Source organism: Macaca fascicularis, chromosome 4 (genome assembly GCF_037993035.2).
Source record: "Macaca fascicularis isolate 582-1 chromosome 4, T2T-MFA8v1.1".
NCBI lineage: Eukaryota > Metazoa > Chordata > Mammalia > Primates > Cercopithecidae > Macaca > Macaca fascicularis.
In genome coordinates this window covers 122063004-122076017 of record NC_088378.1, presented here as the reverse complement: position 1 = coordinate 122076017, position 13014 = coordinate 122063004, and the positions used below count along the sequence as shown (strand labels likewise).

The window sequence follows — 13014 nt, the reverse complement described above, 5'->3', positions numbered from 1 at the left end:
AGCCACCATGCACAGCAACAAACCTATGGTTTTGGATAGAATCAGTTATTTTGACATGACATGCTGATTACTTACAATTGTGCCACGCAGAATTACACAGTAAAACTCACAAGGCTTATGGAGCACAAAACTCAAATACTTCCTTACTGACACACACACAAAAGATTGAAACTTAAAAATGAGAGTAGAGTTTACATATGGTAAGTGGGTAAGAAGTACATAAATATTATACTAAATATGTCACTTTACCTTGAAAAGGACCTGAAGTTTGCTTGTGGAAGTGGGAAACAGAAGAATTGCAACTTATGAAATGGCGGAAGAGGTTTACTTGAAATCAGAAAGAAAGCTGTGACATTAGATGAGCTGGGTATAGCTCATAGCACATGAGATGAACTGAGGTAATATAGAGATTTGTGCATACTTTATGTCCAGGCTTGTTTCAGCTGGATGCAGTTTTCTGGTTTCATCTTGTGTTTCTTATAAACAAAATAATGCATAAGCAAACACAAAATATATACTATGCTCAATTTGTTCCTTCATATGTCAACTGTACTGAAACAGATTCTCATTTTCAAAACGAGCATTATAGCAGAACTCATTGAATATTAAAAATATATATAGATATAGAAATAATTGTAGATGAAAATATATGCCTTCAGAGACATTTATATTCCCTATCTCTACAACTGAGAGGGCTGGAGAAAGGCAACATCCCAGTAGCAATGAGCACACCTAACTTGCAGATCTCAGACTCTAAATACAACTAAAAGGAATCAGAGGCCAGGTGCGGTGGCTCATGTCTGTAATCCCAGCACTTTGGGAGGCTGAGGCGGGTGGATCATCTGAGGTCAGGAGTTCAGGACCAGTCTGACCAACCCTGTCTCTACTAAATACAAAAAATTAACCAGGCTTGGTGGCGGGCTCCTGTAATCGCAGCTACTCGGGAGGCTGAGACAGGAGAATCTCTTGAACTTGGGAGGTGGAGTTTGCAGTGAGCCGAGATTGCACCATTGCATTCTAGCCTGGGAAACAAGACCAAAATTTTGTCTCAAAAACAAACAAACAAAAAACAAACAAACAAACAAAAAGAGACAAAAACAAAGAAATTAGGAATTGGGAAAAAGAGCTACAATAGGAAAAGGATAAGATGAACACATCTTAGAGAGACATAGGAACCAGCATGAATAGACTTACATTAGCAAATCTGGGACAATCTCACCATCACAACAAATGTTTTTATAATGTATTGTAAATAATTTAATAAAATAAAAAGGTAATGAATCTATTGTGATAAAAGTTAATAAATGAATGCATTGAAAGATTAAGGAGGAACGGGACATTGACATAGGGATGTGGGACATTTCATATTGCTTTCACAGAAAATAAAATGAACTATAAAACAAAACAAGAAGCTTTATAGCGGAGAAACATGCTCTTCATCATGATGGAAGTGAATAATCATTAATAATGGAACAAGTTCAAAAAGAATTCCACCTGGTAGGATGCAATTCAGTATATAGGCTCGCTTTTGTGATATTGCTCTTAAAGTTGTATAACCTAAATCTAATCATGGGGAAACATCGGAAAAACCCAGATTGAGGACATTCTATGAAATAACTAGCCTACGATCTTCAAAAGTGTCAAGGTCATGAAAGTCAGAGAAACACCAAGGAACTGTTCCAGATTGAAGGACTAAAGAGGCAAGCAACTAGGTATAAAATGGGACCTTGAACTAGATCCTTTTGGTATAATGGACATCATTAAAATGTTTGGTAAAACTTGAATGGGGTATCAGGATCCCGTGGTTGTTACAGCCTGAATTGTGTGTCCTACCCCGTCCTCAATATACCTCTGCAGAGTAGGTATTATCTCTTCTTATAACTGAATAAAGAGGCTCAGAGAGAAAGTATTTTGTCTAAAGATACTTAAATAGTAAAACACTAAGAAAGGATTAAATTCAAGGCCAAAAGAAGGGAGAAGGACTTTGTTCAAAAGAAGGTCTCATATAATTTATATATATTATATAATATATAATATATTTTTATATATAATATATGATATCATATATATGATATATAATATATCATACATTATATCATATAACATATAATATATCATACATTATATCATATATTGTATATTATTATATATTTATATATAATATATATTTATATAGAATATATATAATTATATATATATAAAATTATGTATTTTATATATATATATTTTTTGCAGATGGTGTCTTGCTCTGTTGCCCAGGCTGGGGTGCTATGGCATGATCTTGGCTCACTGCAATCTCTGCCTCCTGGATTCAAGCGATTCTCCTGCCTCAGCCTCCTGAGTAGCTGGGATTACAGGTGCATGCCACCATGCCTGGCTAATTTCTGTATTTTTAGTAGGGGGGATATTACCATGGCCAGGCTGATCTCGAACTGCTGACCTCAGGTGATCTGCCCGCCTCAGTCTCCCAAAGTGCTGGGATTACAGGTGTGAGCCACTGCGCCCAGCCTGATGGAATTATACTTTCTATCAAATTAATTCTTGGAAGTGTCTGTCTGGTTAACAAAACCAGGGTGCACTATAACTGCTGTCATTTCAGTTAGATGAAGCTGGAATAGATACTATTCTGAGAGATTTTCAATGAACACCCATCAAAATAAGGCCAAGATAAAACCCCAAATTATTAGTTAGAAAAGACTCGATTTTATACTCCTAAAATAGAAGGGAACTTAGGTCTGGAGTTGGACGGGGATAGAGGAAGGTGGCTCAGGAAGTAAAGGGAAGAGTGGAGAGATCCGATAGTTCATGGGTTTGTTAACTCCTCCCATTTGCTAATCTCCCCCGCCGACCTACTCCACGTTAGCACTCACACTCTTACACAAATAACTTCTATCTTCAAAAACAGAAGAAGAAATTGATTGAGCAGACTTCCAATCTTTCATTTCATGAGCAGGGTGGTCTCCAGAGAAAAGAGTATCAGTTTTACTTTCAGTAGAATTGGTCCTTAATCCAGTCTCTGCTTAGCTGTATGCTTTTTTTATGTCATTTAAAAATTTTTTCTGAATAAAGTCTGAATAAAGTCTTAAAAGAGCAGACTTTAAATGGAACACGGAACATTATCGAGTTGTAAAATACATGGAGTGACATCTTTAAACCTTATTTAATTGGGGAGATGGGAGCTTCAATGTGTCCCTCTTACCTTGTCCACAATTAAACTATAGGACCTCTCCTGAGCTAAGCATTAACCTGGCCTGAAGGATGTGAAACCTTTAGATTCTGGGAATACACCAATGACAAAACCTACAGAGAACTTCCCTCCTCTGTGTTGGAGGAAAGTCTGGAGGCAGTTGTAGAGAGTCATGGGGTAATGTTCTGCTGGTTTGCAGAGATTTGTGAATTCCCAATGGATGGTGATATAACTTCTCAATTGAGTGTTCCTGAAATGACAGTGGTCTTTCTGGTCCCCCATAGGTGGCAGGAGGGCTTGGCAGATACATTGAGCTTCTTTTGGCCCTGATTCTAAGATAACAGGAAGCTTTGGCAGCTGAAAAAACTAAAGAAAAAGAGATTTCCTTTAGGTGCCAATCCAGGGGAGTTCTGTTTTGGCATCTGGCAAAACTTTAATCCATTCAGCCAGAGATTACTGTTCCTTCCTTCATTTTTAAGATTTTTGTCACCCAAGGTAACTCAGCAGCTGGAATTTAACCCTCAGTGAATAGACAAAAAGAAAACGGACAATCCACCTAATGGTTCCAGCACTCAAAGTGAAGAGAATCAAGAAAACACACAAAGTAAGTGGCTCCTAACAAAACACAGCTACTAGAGAAGTCCCCCTACACCCCTGTTCAGCAGAGTGTTCTTGTCTTGTGCAAGAAACAGATTACAGACTATGGAAAAAAGGGTTGGGGAAGCTTGAAGATTGTAGCTTTCACCAAAGGGTCTGAAATTGCAGTTAGTAATCATGAGTCAATCTTTCAGATTTAGATAAGAAAAAAAAAAAACCAAAAACTTCCTGAAATTGATCATGTTAAGTACAGCTTGAGATTTCTATTATCATAAATAGAGTATTAGTTAACATCCTAAATGTTCTTTTTTTTGTGTGTGTGAACAGATAAAGTATAATGTTATGTAAATTTTGCAGACAGATTTTGAACTTGAACAAAAGTAGCACCCCTCTCCAATAAACAAAATTATAAAAGTAAGGAAATTCAAGCATGGCATATATACATGCATGCGCGCGTGCACACACACACACACACACACACACACACACACAGATTTGCTGGACCTACAAAAACGGACCATGATTTGCAAACAATGAAACAAACAAAAATAAATTGATGAAATGGATGAATAGAACCAATGAAATAAAGATCGGGAAGATCTTGGATAAGAGTCCAAGCAGACTTTCCATATGAATAACAAGAGCGCCAGAAAAAGAAAAAATTAACAGTTGAAGAGGACAAAGTTACTAAATAGTAGAACAAAATGTATCTGAACAGAAGACTCAAGTATTATAATTGAAATGTTTCACCAAATTCCAGGCAAGATAGATAAAAAAGATATTATTCTACTGTGAAAAGAAGACCACTAACACAGAATTGGAAAAATAAGGCTTTTTTACTGACAAGAACTGCCCTGTAGAAAGGCAGGAGAGAATGTTTACAAGCCAGGGAGTGAAGATGATCATGAGCCAGTTCCTTAGCACATAAAAATGACAGACTTACTTACATGTTACTGAGTATACCCAAGGCCCTCCAAGATTTGCTTTATGACCAGCAGAGCCGGGAGGAGGTCTCATTACCCTGGTAATGAAATGATTCTTTGTAAGGATCAGAAGGGAGAGAACAGTGGACTTTATAAGTGAGCACACTCCAAAACACCTATTTGAAAGAAGTTCTGATGTGTGTTTAAAAGAAGTCAACAATGTCAAGTAAGATACATGAATAAAATATACATGATGTATTTTTTTCAAGGAATAAAATATTAAATAATCCACTCTTAGTTATAATTTTTAAGTTCATTCAGAAGCTGGCGTTCTGTTAATTATGGGAGGACTGATTGCCTTGTTGGTACCTAGATATATCTTGGGAAAATTTCAGGACTCCAAGGCTAAAAGAAAAATCTTAGGCCGGGCGCGGTGGCTCAAGCCTGTAATCCCAGCACTTTGGGAGGCCGAGACGGGTGGATCACGAGGTCAGGAGATTGAGACCATCCTGGCTAACACGGTGAAACCCCGTCTCTACTAAAAAAAGTACAAAAAACTAGCCGGGCGAGGTGGCGGGCGCCTGTAGTCCCAGCTACTCGGGAGGCTGAGGCAGGAGAATGGCGTAAACCCGGGAGGCGGAGCTTGCAGTGAGCTGAGATCCGGCCACTGCACTCCAGCCTGGGCGACAGAGCGAGACTCCGTCTCAAAAAAAAAAAAAAAAAAAAAAAAAAAAGAAAAATCTTAAAAGCTTCCAGTTAGAAAAAATAAGTTACTTGATTTTTCTTAAAAATGATCTTTTGACTATGTCAGTTATCTTTTCTAAAACTTAACTTTTTACAACATTCTATGAGTCATTAACTTGAGTTTTTAAAAATAGCAAATACATGATAAATAATATATTTAAATTTGAATTGCACTAAATATGAAGTGTGTGTGTGTGTGTGTGGTGTGCGCACATGTGCTTGTTACTGACATGAATTCCAACTACCAAAGAAAGGAGAGTCAAAGACTAATGTTTTATTTTATAACAATATTTAATTATTGGACATTTTATACAAAATAGACTTTGATCAGATAGCATTTGAGCTCATTGCAAATAGTAAACATGCAAAAGGAATTCAGAATAATATTCAGGCAAGGATACAACATTACTAACTAGACCATTTTTAAAATAAAAAGCACTACCTAAAATCATCATATTACTACTTTACACACATGCATTTCTTTAATTTGTTTTTTACATAGATTTCTCACATCTATTCTTGCTTCACGGGTTTCAGTTTTATAATTTTGGGAATTGAAGACATAGTGTCTACATTAAGAAACTGAAATGTTTACTCTGTATTTACTCACTGCCAAAAGCATTTTGGGAATCCTGGAGAAGATCTATTCGATTATCTGTTTTATGAGTCACATCCCCTCAATTAGTCATTGAAGAGCAAGAGACAGCATCAGACATAAGGACCTCTTTACACTGGCCATTTGAGACTTAAGATCTATTCACTATGGTCCATACTCTCTTTGGTTACTGCCTTTTTTTTTTTTTTTGACTTGATTCTTGATAATGGGAAAGGAAGCTGGAGAGCAGGAATGGTGTTTAGACTTCAGGTTCCAGCTGGCTGTGGTCACCATGTCCATGGAAGTGATGGTCAGGTTCTCTCAATATAGGTACCTTTAAAAAAACAAGTTTGGGGGCACTTAATAGTTTATTTCACTGTGCTTATCAGAAGTTAGTATTGAAATAAAAATATTTTTGGTAATTATTATTCAAGCTTGGAAAGAACTGGGAATAAAAATTGTTTGAGTTGAAGAAAAATAAAAGAATAAAATATTTATCTCACCCACCCTGACTACATTCCTGCTTTTGCAAACTAATTCTCCCTGAAATTTTGCTGAGAACACCCAAACATCTATCCTTCTCAAGCTTTGCAGGAAATAATTTGGGGAAAAGTATCAATAGAGTAAAGAGAAACTGGAGGATAGAAAGAGGCTGATACTTTGTTATTCATTTTGATGTGTACTCACTTTTGATGTGTACTCACTCAAATTCTTCAACCTTATGTATTTCACTTGCTTTTGACTACTTTTACCTATGGCATAGTTTATAATTATGTTAAATTTCTTTTTTTTTAACCAAATAAACCTGTGGACCATATATGGTATAAAATCTCACACTATTTCTGATAATTCATATTATTTTTATGAATAGCTTTTTTATGGCTCTCAGAGGAGTGAAACAACATTTGCTAACTAAATTCTTTCTTTTCTTTATCTAACCTCTGCTTTAGAAAATACTATAACTTCTGATTTTATCTGGCTGGGCACATCATCTCAATTTCTCTCTATATATAGGTAGTTCATTCAGTTCCTTTTTATTTATTGATTTTTCTTTTACACTTGACATCCCATGGAAAGAAAATTTTAAAATTTATTATTTATTATTTTTGTAGAGAGTTGCCCAGGCTGGTCCTGAACTCCTGGCATCAAACAATCCTCCAGCTTCGGCCACCCAAAGCGCTGAGATTACATGTGTGAGCTACCATGCCAGGCTAATTCAATTTCATCACACATATGCCACACAGATATCTAGGCTTGAAGCGAGTAAAGCTTTCACTAATGAAGCCATCATTCACATTCTTGTTTAGAATACTGTACAGTACCTCCCAATAAACAGAATCATCATAGCAGTCCTGGTCAGATGGCTGTCCCCAAAAAGGCAACTTTAGAATTAAACCTGTGATGGTAGAGGGAAAATGAGTCATGTCGTGCAAAAATCTATTTGCATAGTAGTTAATATCCTATTATAAAATCATCCCCTTTAGCTGGCATAATTACTTTACTGCCAGAAGATTAGAACATTTTTGAATTTAGCAATTGTCTTGCTCACTAATTATCTATTGTAAATAATCTGAGAGCATAAGATACAGGGAAGTGTTCACTTTTTATGCTGACCTGTAATCAGACCTCCAACAACTGCTGTTCCGATAGAGGAACACAGTGCAGCTGCCTGCATGGCCACAGACCTAAGGAAGCAAACAAAAAAGAATCAGTGTCTTTCCTGGACCTCAACCAAAGAAAGTCTCACCCACTGAAGGTGTGGATGACTGCCATCTTCAGGCCAGAGTGTAACATTACACACCAGCAAATTAAGCATTTGTTACAATTTTTCTTTCATGTTCTTCTTTTCTTTGAAACTCTTGAGCAGTGTTAGAAAATTCTGAGATACACCTAAAAGAAGAGAATCATCTTTTAATGTAAACTTTGGAAATAAGACTTTCCTTAGAAAGGGTTTAGCACTCTCAAAAAATTGATCCCTGATCTGATTTATTTAATAAATATTGAGTATCCACTCTCTGTCAGTTTCTTTCCTAGGCATTGAGGATAGAGTAATAAATAAAACCACATGAGCTACTATCTATCCTCACTCCATTTTAATGAAATAGTTATGACAAAATTAGAAAAATCTATCAATAAGTTCAGAAAAGCTAATTTCCACAAATATTGTAGAGATACCTCATTGAAGATATTTAAGTATATCTCTATATGTCATATTAGAAGTCATTGCTTTAAACTGAAATTAGTAAAGGATTGCTTGTAATTTTGATAATGAAAGAATGTGATAAAAGGCCATTGAAGTGCATAAAGGTGTTGTATGAATGACAAATGACCTAGGAATGTGGGAATCTTCTTAGCAAAGTGGCTTACTCATAGCAGGCAGTTAATAAAGAGCTGTTTAAAGATTGAATGAGTGACTCCAATGAATAGAACAATAGGAAAATGAGAGTTTTGTTAGTCTTCCAGTCTCATCATCCAAGGGAGAGGATGCACTAAACTCAGATTCCTTTTTTTTTCTCCTTATTTGAAAGGTTTAAATATTTTAATATATATAAAAAACTGCACAAGTAACATATAATTGTGAAAACATTAGAAACTGCAGAGAACAAAAAGAAGCACAAAAGTTTAATATTCCTCAGATTGTATCAGAATAAAAATGTAAAATAAAAACACGTATTTTTATAAAAATGCAATCATGCTATATTACTTATTTTCCCATTAAATATGTTTTAGGGGTCTGTTTATGTGAGTCAATGTAGATCTGGACCACAGTTTGAATTGCTACAGGGTATTACACTGTGCAAAGTACTGGTTGCTTCCAGTGTTTCATATTTTTAAAAATGCTGTGAGAACATCTCTTCTGAACAAGCTTATGAACTTGTCTGATTATTTTCCTAATATAAAACCTATCTAGAAATGAGAATATTAGTAAAAGGCTACATATACCTCTTTTTTTGAGACGGAGTCTCGCTGTGTTGCCAGACTGGAGTGAAGTGAGGTGATCTCAGCTCACTGCAATCTCCTCCCTTCACATTCAAGCAATTCTCCTGACTCAGCCTCCCAAGTAGCTGGGATTATAGGCACCCTCCACCATGCCTGGGTACTTTTTGTAGTTTTAGTAGAGACGGGGTTGCTCCATATTGGCCAGACTGGTCTCAAACTCCTGACCTCAGATGATCCACCTGCCTCGGCCTCCCAGAGTGCTAGGATTACAGGTTTGAGCCACTGCGCCCGGCCTGTATACTTCTTAAGAACTTTTCCAAATAGAAAATTGTACAATTTCGATTCCAATTTTTTACTTTAGCCACTATTCAGTATTATTATTATTCATTCATGCTTTATCACTTTGATAAGAGAAAAACTGGTAGCTTGTTTTAATTTGCATTTCTTTGATTATGAATGAAGTTGAGTATTTTATATATACTTATTTATTTGATTTTCTTCTTTTGTAAATTTCCTGTTATTTTTACAGGAATTTGCCAAGATCTTTTACAAGGTCTTAAAAGATATTTTTGATAACAAGTGTTCTGTGATCAAATAAACTTGGAAAACAATGACTTATACAAAATTAACAGCATTACTAAAGTTATGCTGCCATAATTTGCAAAAATGTCCCTTAAGAATATTAACTTTCCCTTGTTCTATGCTTATCAAAAACCTGATTTGCATTTTAATATTCTGAAGAGATACATGTAAGTAGTCCTGGCTCTCAGGTGGTATTTTATTTGGTGTGAGATATGTAAATTTTACCCAAGTGAATGGACCTTCAAGGCTTGCCCCCCTTCCCCTCTGATATTCCTCTACCTCCTGGCCCCACCAACGAATAAACTGAGAAGATGTTTCTAAATCTGCATTTCCAAGGACTAGACCCACAACTCTGAGACTTACCCAATGTCTGACCACCCAGCGAGGCCTGCCCTTTGAGAGCCAAATAGACTAGTTTTATTGCATCTGTGAAACTGGTCTAGGCATGATGCTCAAGAATTCTTAACCATAGGCACCTCCTAGTGTGTTTGCACAGTGTATGCACACTGCAACACTGAGCAGTTGAGCTCATTCACACATGCTTTTATCATGCTTAATTTGCATTAAAATATTTTCGTGTTTGATTTCTGCAGTCTCAGGAACTGAAAAAGATGTGCATATTCTGGAGTTGTCTTCTAAATTTGCAAAAAGGGTTAAAAAACATATAGAAGAAATGTGTCAACTGTACACATGAAGAAGGAAGCAAACTACGTAGTAGGAGATATGATTAAATGAGTTTTTCAAGTATGTACTATTATTTATCTCAACGGGGTTAAATTTTAATCTGCTAAAATTGAAGATAAGATTTTTCTTTTTAAATTAGTGGTCATTCAGACATTTCTAGACATACATTTCCCTCTTCTTCATGCTTTCAATGGGATTTAAAAATTGAGTGTTCTACTATGCAGCCATAAAAAAAATGAGTTCATGTCCTTTGCAGGGACACGGATGAGGCTGGAAACCATCATTCTCAGCAGACTAACACAGGAACAGAAAACCAAACACCACATGTTCTCACTTATAAGTGGGAGTTGAACAATGAGAACACATGGACATAGGGAGGGGAACATCACACAACCGGACCTGTTGGGAGGTGGGGTACAAGGGGAGGGAGAGCATTAGGACAAATACTTAATGCACACAGGGCTTAAAACCTAGATGACTGGTTGATGGGTGCAGCAAACCACTATGGCACATGTATACCTATGTAATAAACCTGCAAGTTCTGCACATGTATCCCAGACCTTAAAGTATGCACAATTTTAAAAAATTGAGCATTCCGATTCCTCTTTATTTACTCTGAGGGATCTGGACTCTACGATCTTCCTAGCTTTTTCACATGGATGACATTCATACCAAGTCGTTCCAATATTGTGGCATCCCTTCCATTCTCCGGCGTTTGCTTGATAGTTGTTCTTCCTCTGGTCATTTAAGTAAACATGTATACCCAACTCAGGGAAGAATCTACGTCTGATAGAGCTAGAAGGGATTTTGGAGAATAAATATTCCAATCTTCTTATTTTACAGAGGAGAAGACTGAAAACCAGAAATGCTGAGTGATACCTCAGAGGTGACGTAACTAGTTAGTAGCAGAGTTGGGGCCATATACCAGTGTTGTTGATTCTGTAGAACTAACTGCTTTCTGTATTATTCCAACTCATTCTTCCTTGTATGGATGGGATGGAACTGACTGTTCAGTTCATCATATGTGCCTCCTCCTCCATTTTGGAGGGATCAAGAAAAAGACTAAGCCTTCTATAATCTAACTGTGATTATCAAATTTCCCCATCTGCTAGGAGACAGTTGTTTCTGGTAAAGACATTTAAAATACAATTATTAATTTTTTAAATTAACAATTTCAGTTAAGATGCCTCTTCCAATGTAATTTTATTCTAATGATCTTCTCTCTCAGGTGCATCTCTTTGGCTCCAGTAAAGACAATACAGACCATGGTCAGAACTGCTAAAATGAAAACTCTCCCATCACTAATTTCTCAAAGTGAGAGAAAACATCATGGGACCACAGGGGATGGAAAACCCATTCTTTTACTCACGTGTTGGAGGCGCCCAATGCTACTGCCGCAATGCCTGCAAGGCCTCCCACTACACCAGGTAAGCCGTGGAGGTTATGGACCCCACATGTATCATGGATCCCCAGTTTAGTAGTAAAAAGTGGCTAAAATTGTAAAAGGAGGAAAGTTTATTATTTTGTTACATGTATAGAACTGAAACAGAGCTATAGCTGAGCTCTATTCTTCCATTCAGAATTATTTTATAAGTATTTTTATGTATATTTAAGGTATACAACATGATGTTATGAGGTACACATAGAGAGTAAGAAAAGGTCACTATAGTGAAGAATATTAACGTCTCCATCACCTTATATAGTTTCTTTTTTTTTTTGTGGTAAAAGCAGCTAAAAATCTCCTCATTTAGAATAAATCTTGTATACAGATATATAATACAACTTTACTACTATAATCCTCATGCTGTGCATTGAGAAGTGTTCATTCTGTATTTCTGCTACTTTGCATTCTCTGACCTACATCTCCCCATTTTCTTCTCCACCCAGAAGAAACTTTGTGTATAGTACAGATCTCCATCCACATCTGAAGTCCACTTAAGTTAAAGGATTTGAGTAGATATTTGTGGCAAAACTGCCCATTTCAGTCTTTAGTGGATGGGTTTGAAGGGAGTCATTTCACATCCTACTCCTTCTCACCTACTGATGACATCCTAAATCTCTCTCTCTTTCTTTTTTCTTTGAGATGGAGTCTCACTCTGTCGCCCAGGATGGAGGCCAATGGTGCCATCTCAGCTCACGGCAACCTCTGCCTCCCGAGTTCAAGCGATTCTCCTGCCTCAGCCTCCCCAGTAGCTGGGATTACAGGCGCCTGCCACCATGCCTGGCTAATTTTTGTAGGTTTTTTTTTTTTTTTTTTTTTTTTTTTTTAGTAGAGACAAGGGTTTCACCATGTTGGCCAGGCTGATCTTGAACTCCTGACCTCAGGTGACCCGCCCGCCTCAGCCTCCCAAAGTGCTGGGATTACAGGTGTGAGCCACCATGCTTGGCCGACATCCTAAATCTCTTAAAAGAGCAGACTCCTTAATTGCATAAGACAAATAACAACAACAACTTCAATGGAACAACCCCAAAGGAAAGTAATGTCCATGTACTTAACATTTAATTCAAACTAAATTGTAAATAATTGATATCAGATTCTTTCCTGTTACACAGAAGTTAGGGCAGTGTAGAACCACTGAACCACTGAAATGGGAGTAGTATTTCCTAAAAGAAGGCAAGTGGCCTCCAAAATAAAAATGTTTTTTTTTTGTTTTTTTTTTTGAGACGGAGTCTCGCTCTGCCGCCCAGGCTGGAGTGCAGTGGCCGGATCTCAGCTCACTGCAAGCTCCGCCTCCCGGGTTCACGCCATTCTCCTGCCTCAG

General features: G+C 37.0%; 1 protein-coding gene and 2 long non-coding RNA genes across 3 annotated transcripts in view; 2 read left to right on the top strand and 1 right to left on the bottom strand.

Moving 5' to 3' along the window:
- Window positions 1–258: 258 nt before the first annotated feature.
- Window positions 259–4008, top strand: LOC141410225 (uncharacterized). The gene is made up of 2 exons (XR_012434466.1): window positions 259–398; window positions 2236–4008. It is a non-coding gene; the product is annotated as an uncharacterized lncRNA (long non-coding RNA).
- A 1715-nt stretch (window positions 4009–5723) lies between these two features.
- The window catches only part of RHAG (Rh associated glycoprotein), a 30768-nt gene continuing 23477 nt past the window's right edge, over window positions 5724–13014 (bottom strand). Inside the window, exons 7-10 of the mRNA XM_045391013.3 lie at window positions 11622–11743; window positions 7661–7731; window positions 7369–7442; window positions 5724–6380 (exon numbers count right to left, since the gene is read on the bottom strand). Of these exons, the coding sequence (XP_045246948.2) occupies window positions 6306–6380; window positions 7369–7442; window positions 7661–7731; window positions 11622–11743 (342 nt within the window). The 3' untranslated portion in view covers window positions 5724–6305. The remainder of the gene's footprint in view (window positions 6381–7368; window positions 7443–7660; window positions 7732–11621; window positions 11744–13014) is intronic.
- On the top strand, window positions 10174–11604 carry LOC135970613 (uncharacterized). Its single transcript, XR_012434467.1, has 3 exons — window positions 10174–10312; window positions 11096–11138; window positions 11481–11604. It is a non-coding gene; the product is annotated as an uncharacterized lncRNA (long non-coding RNA).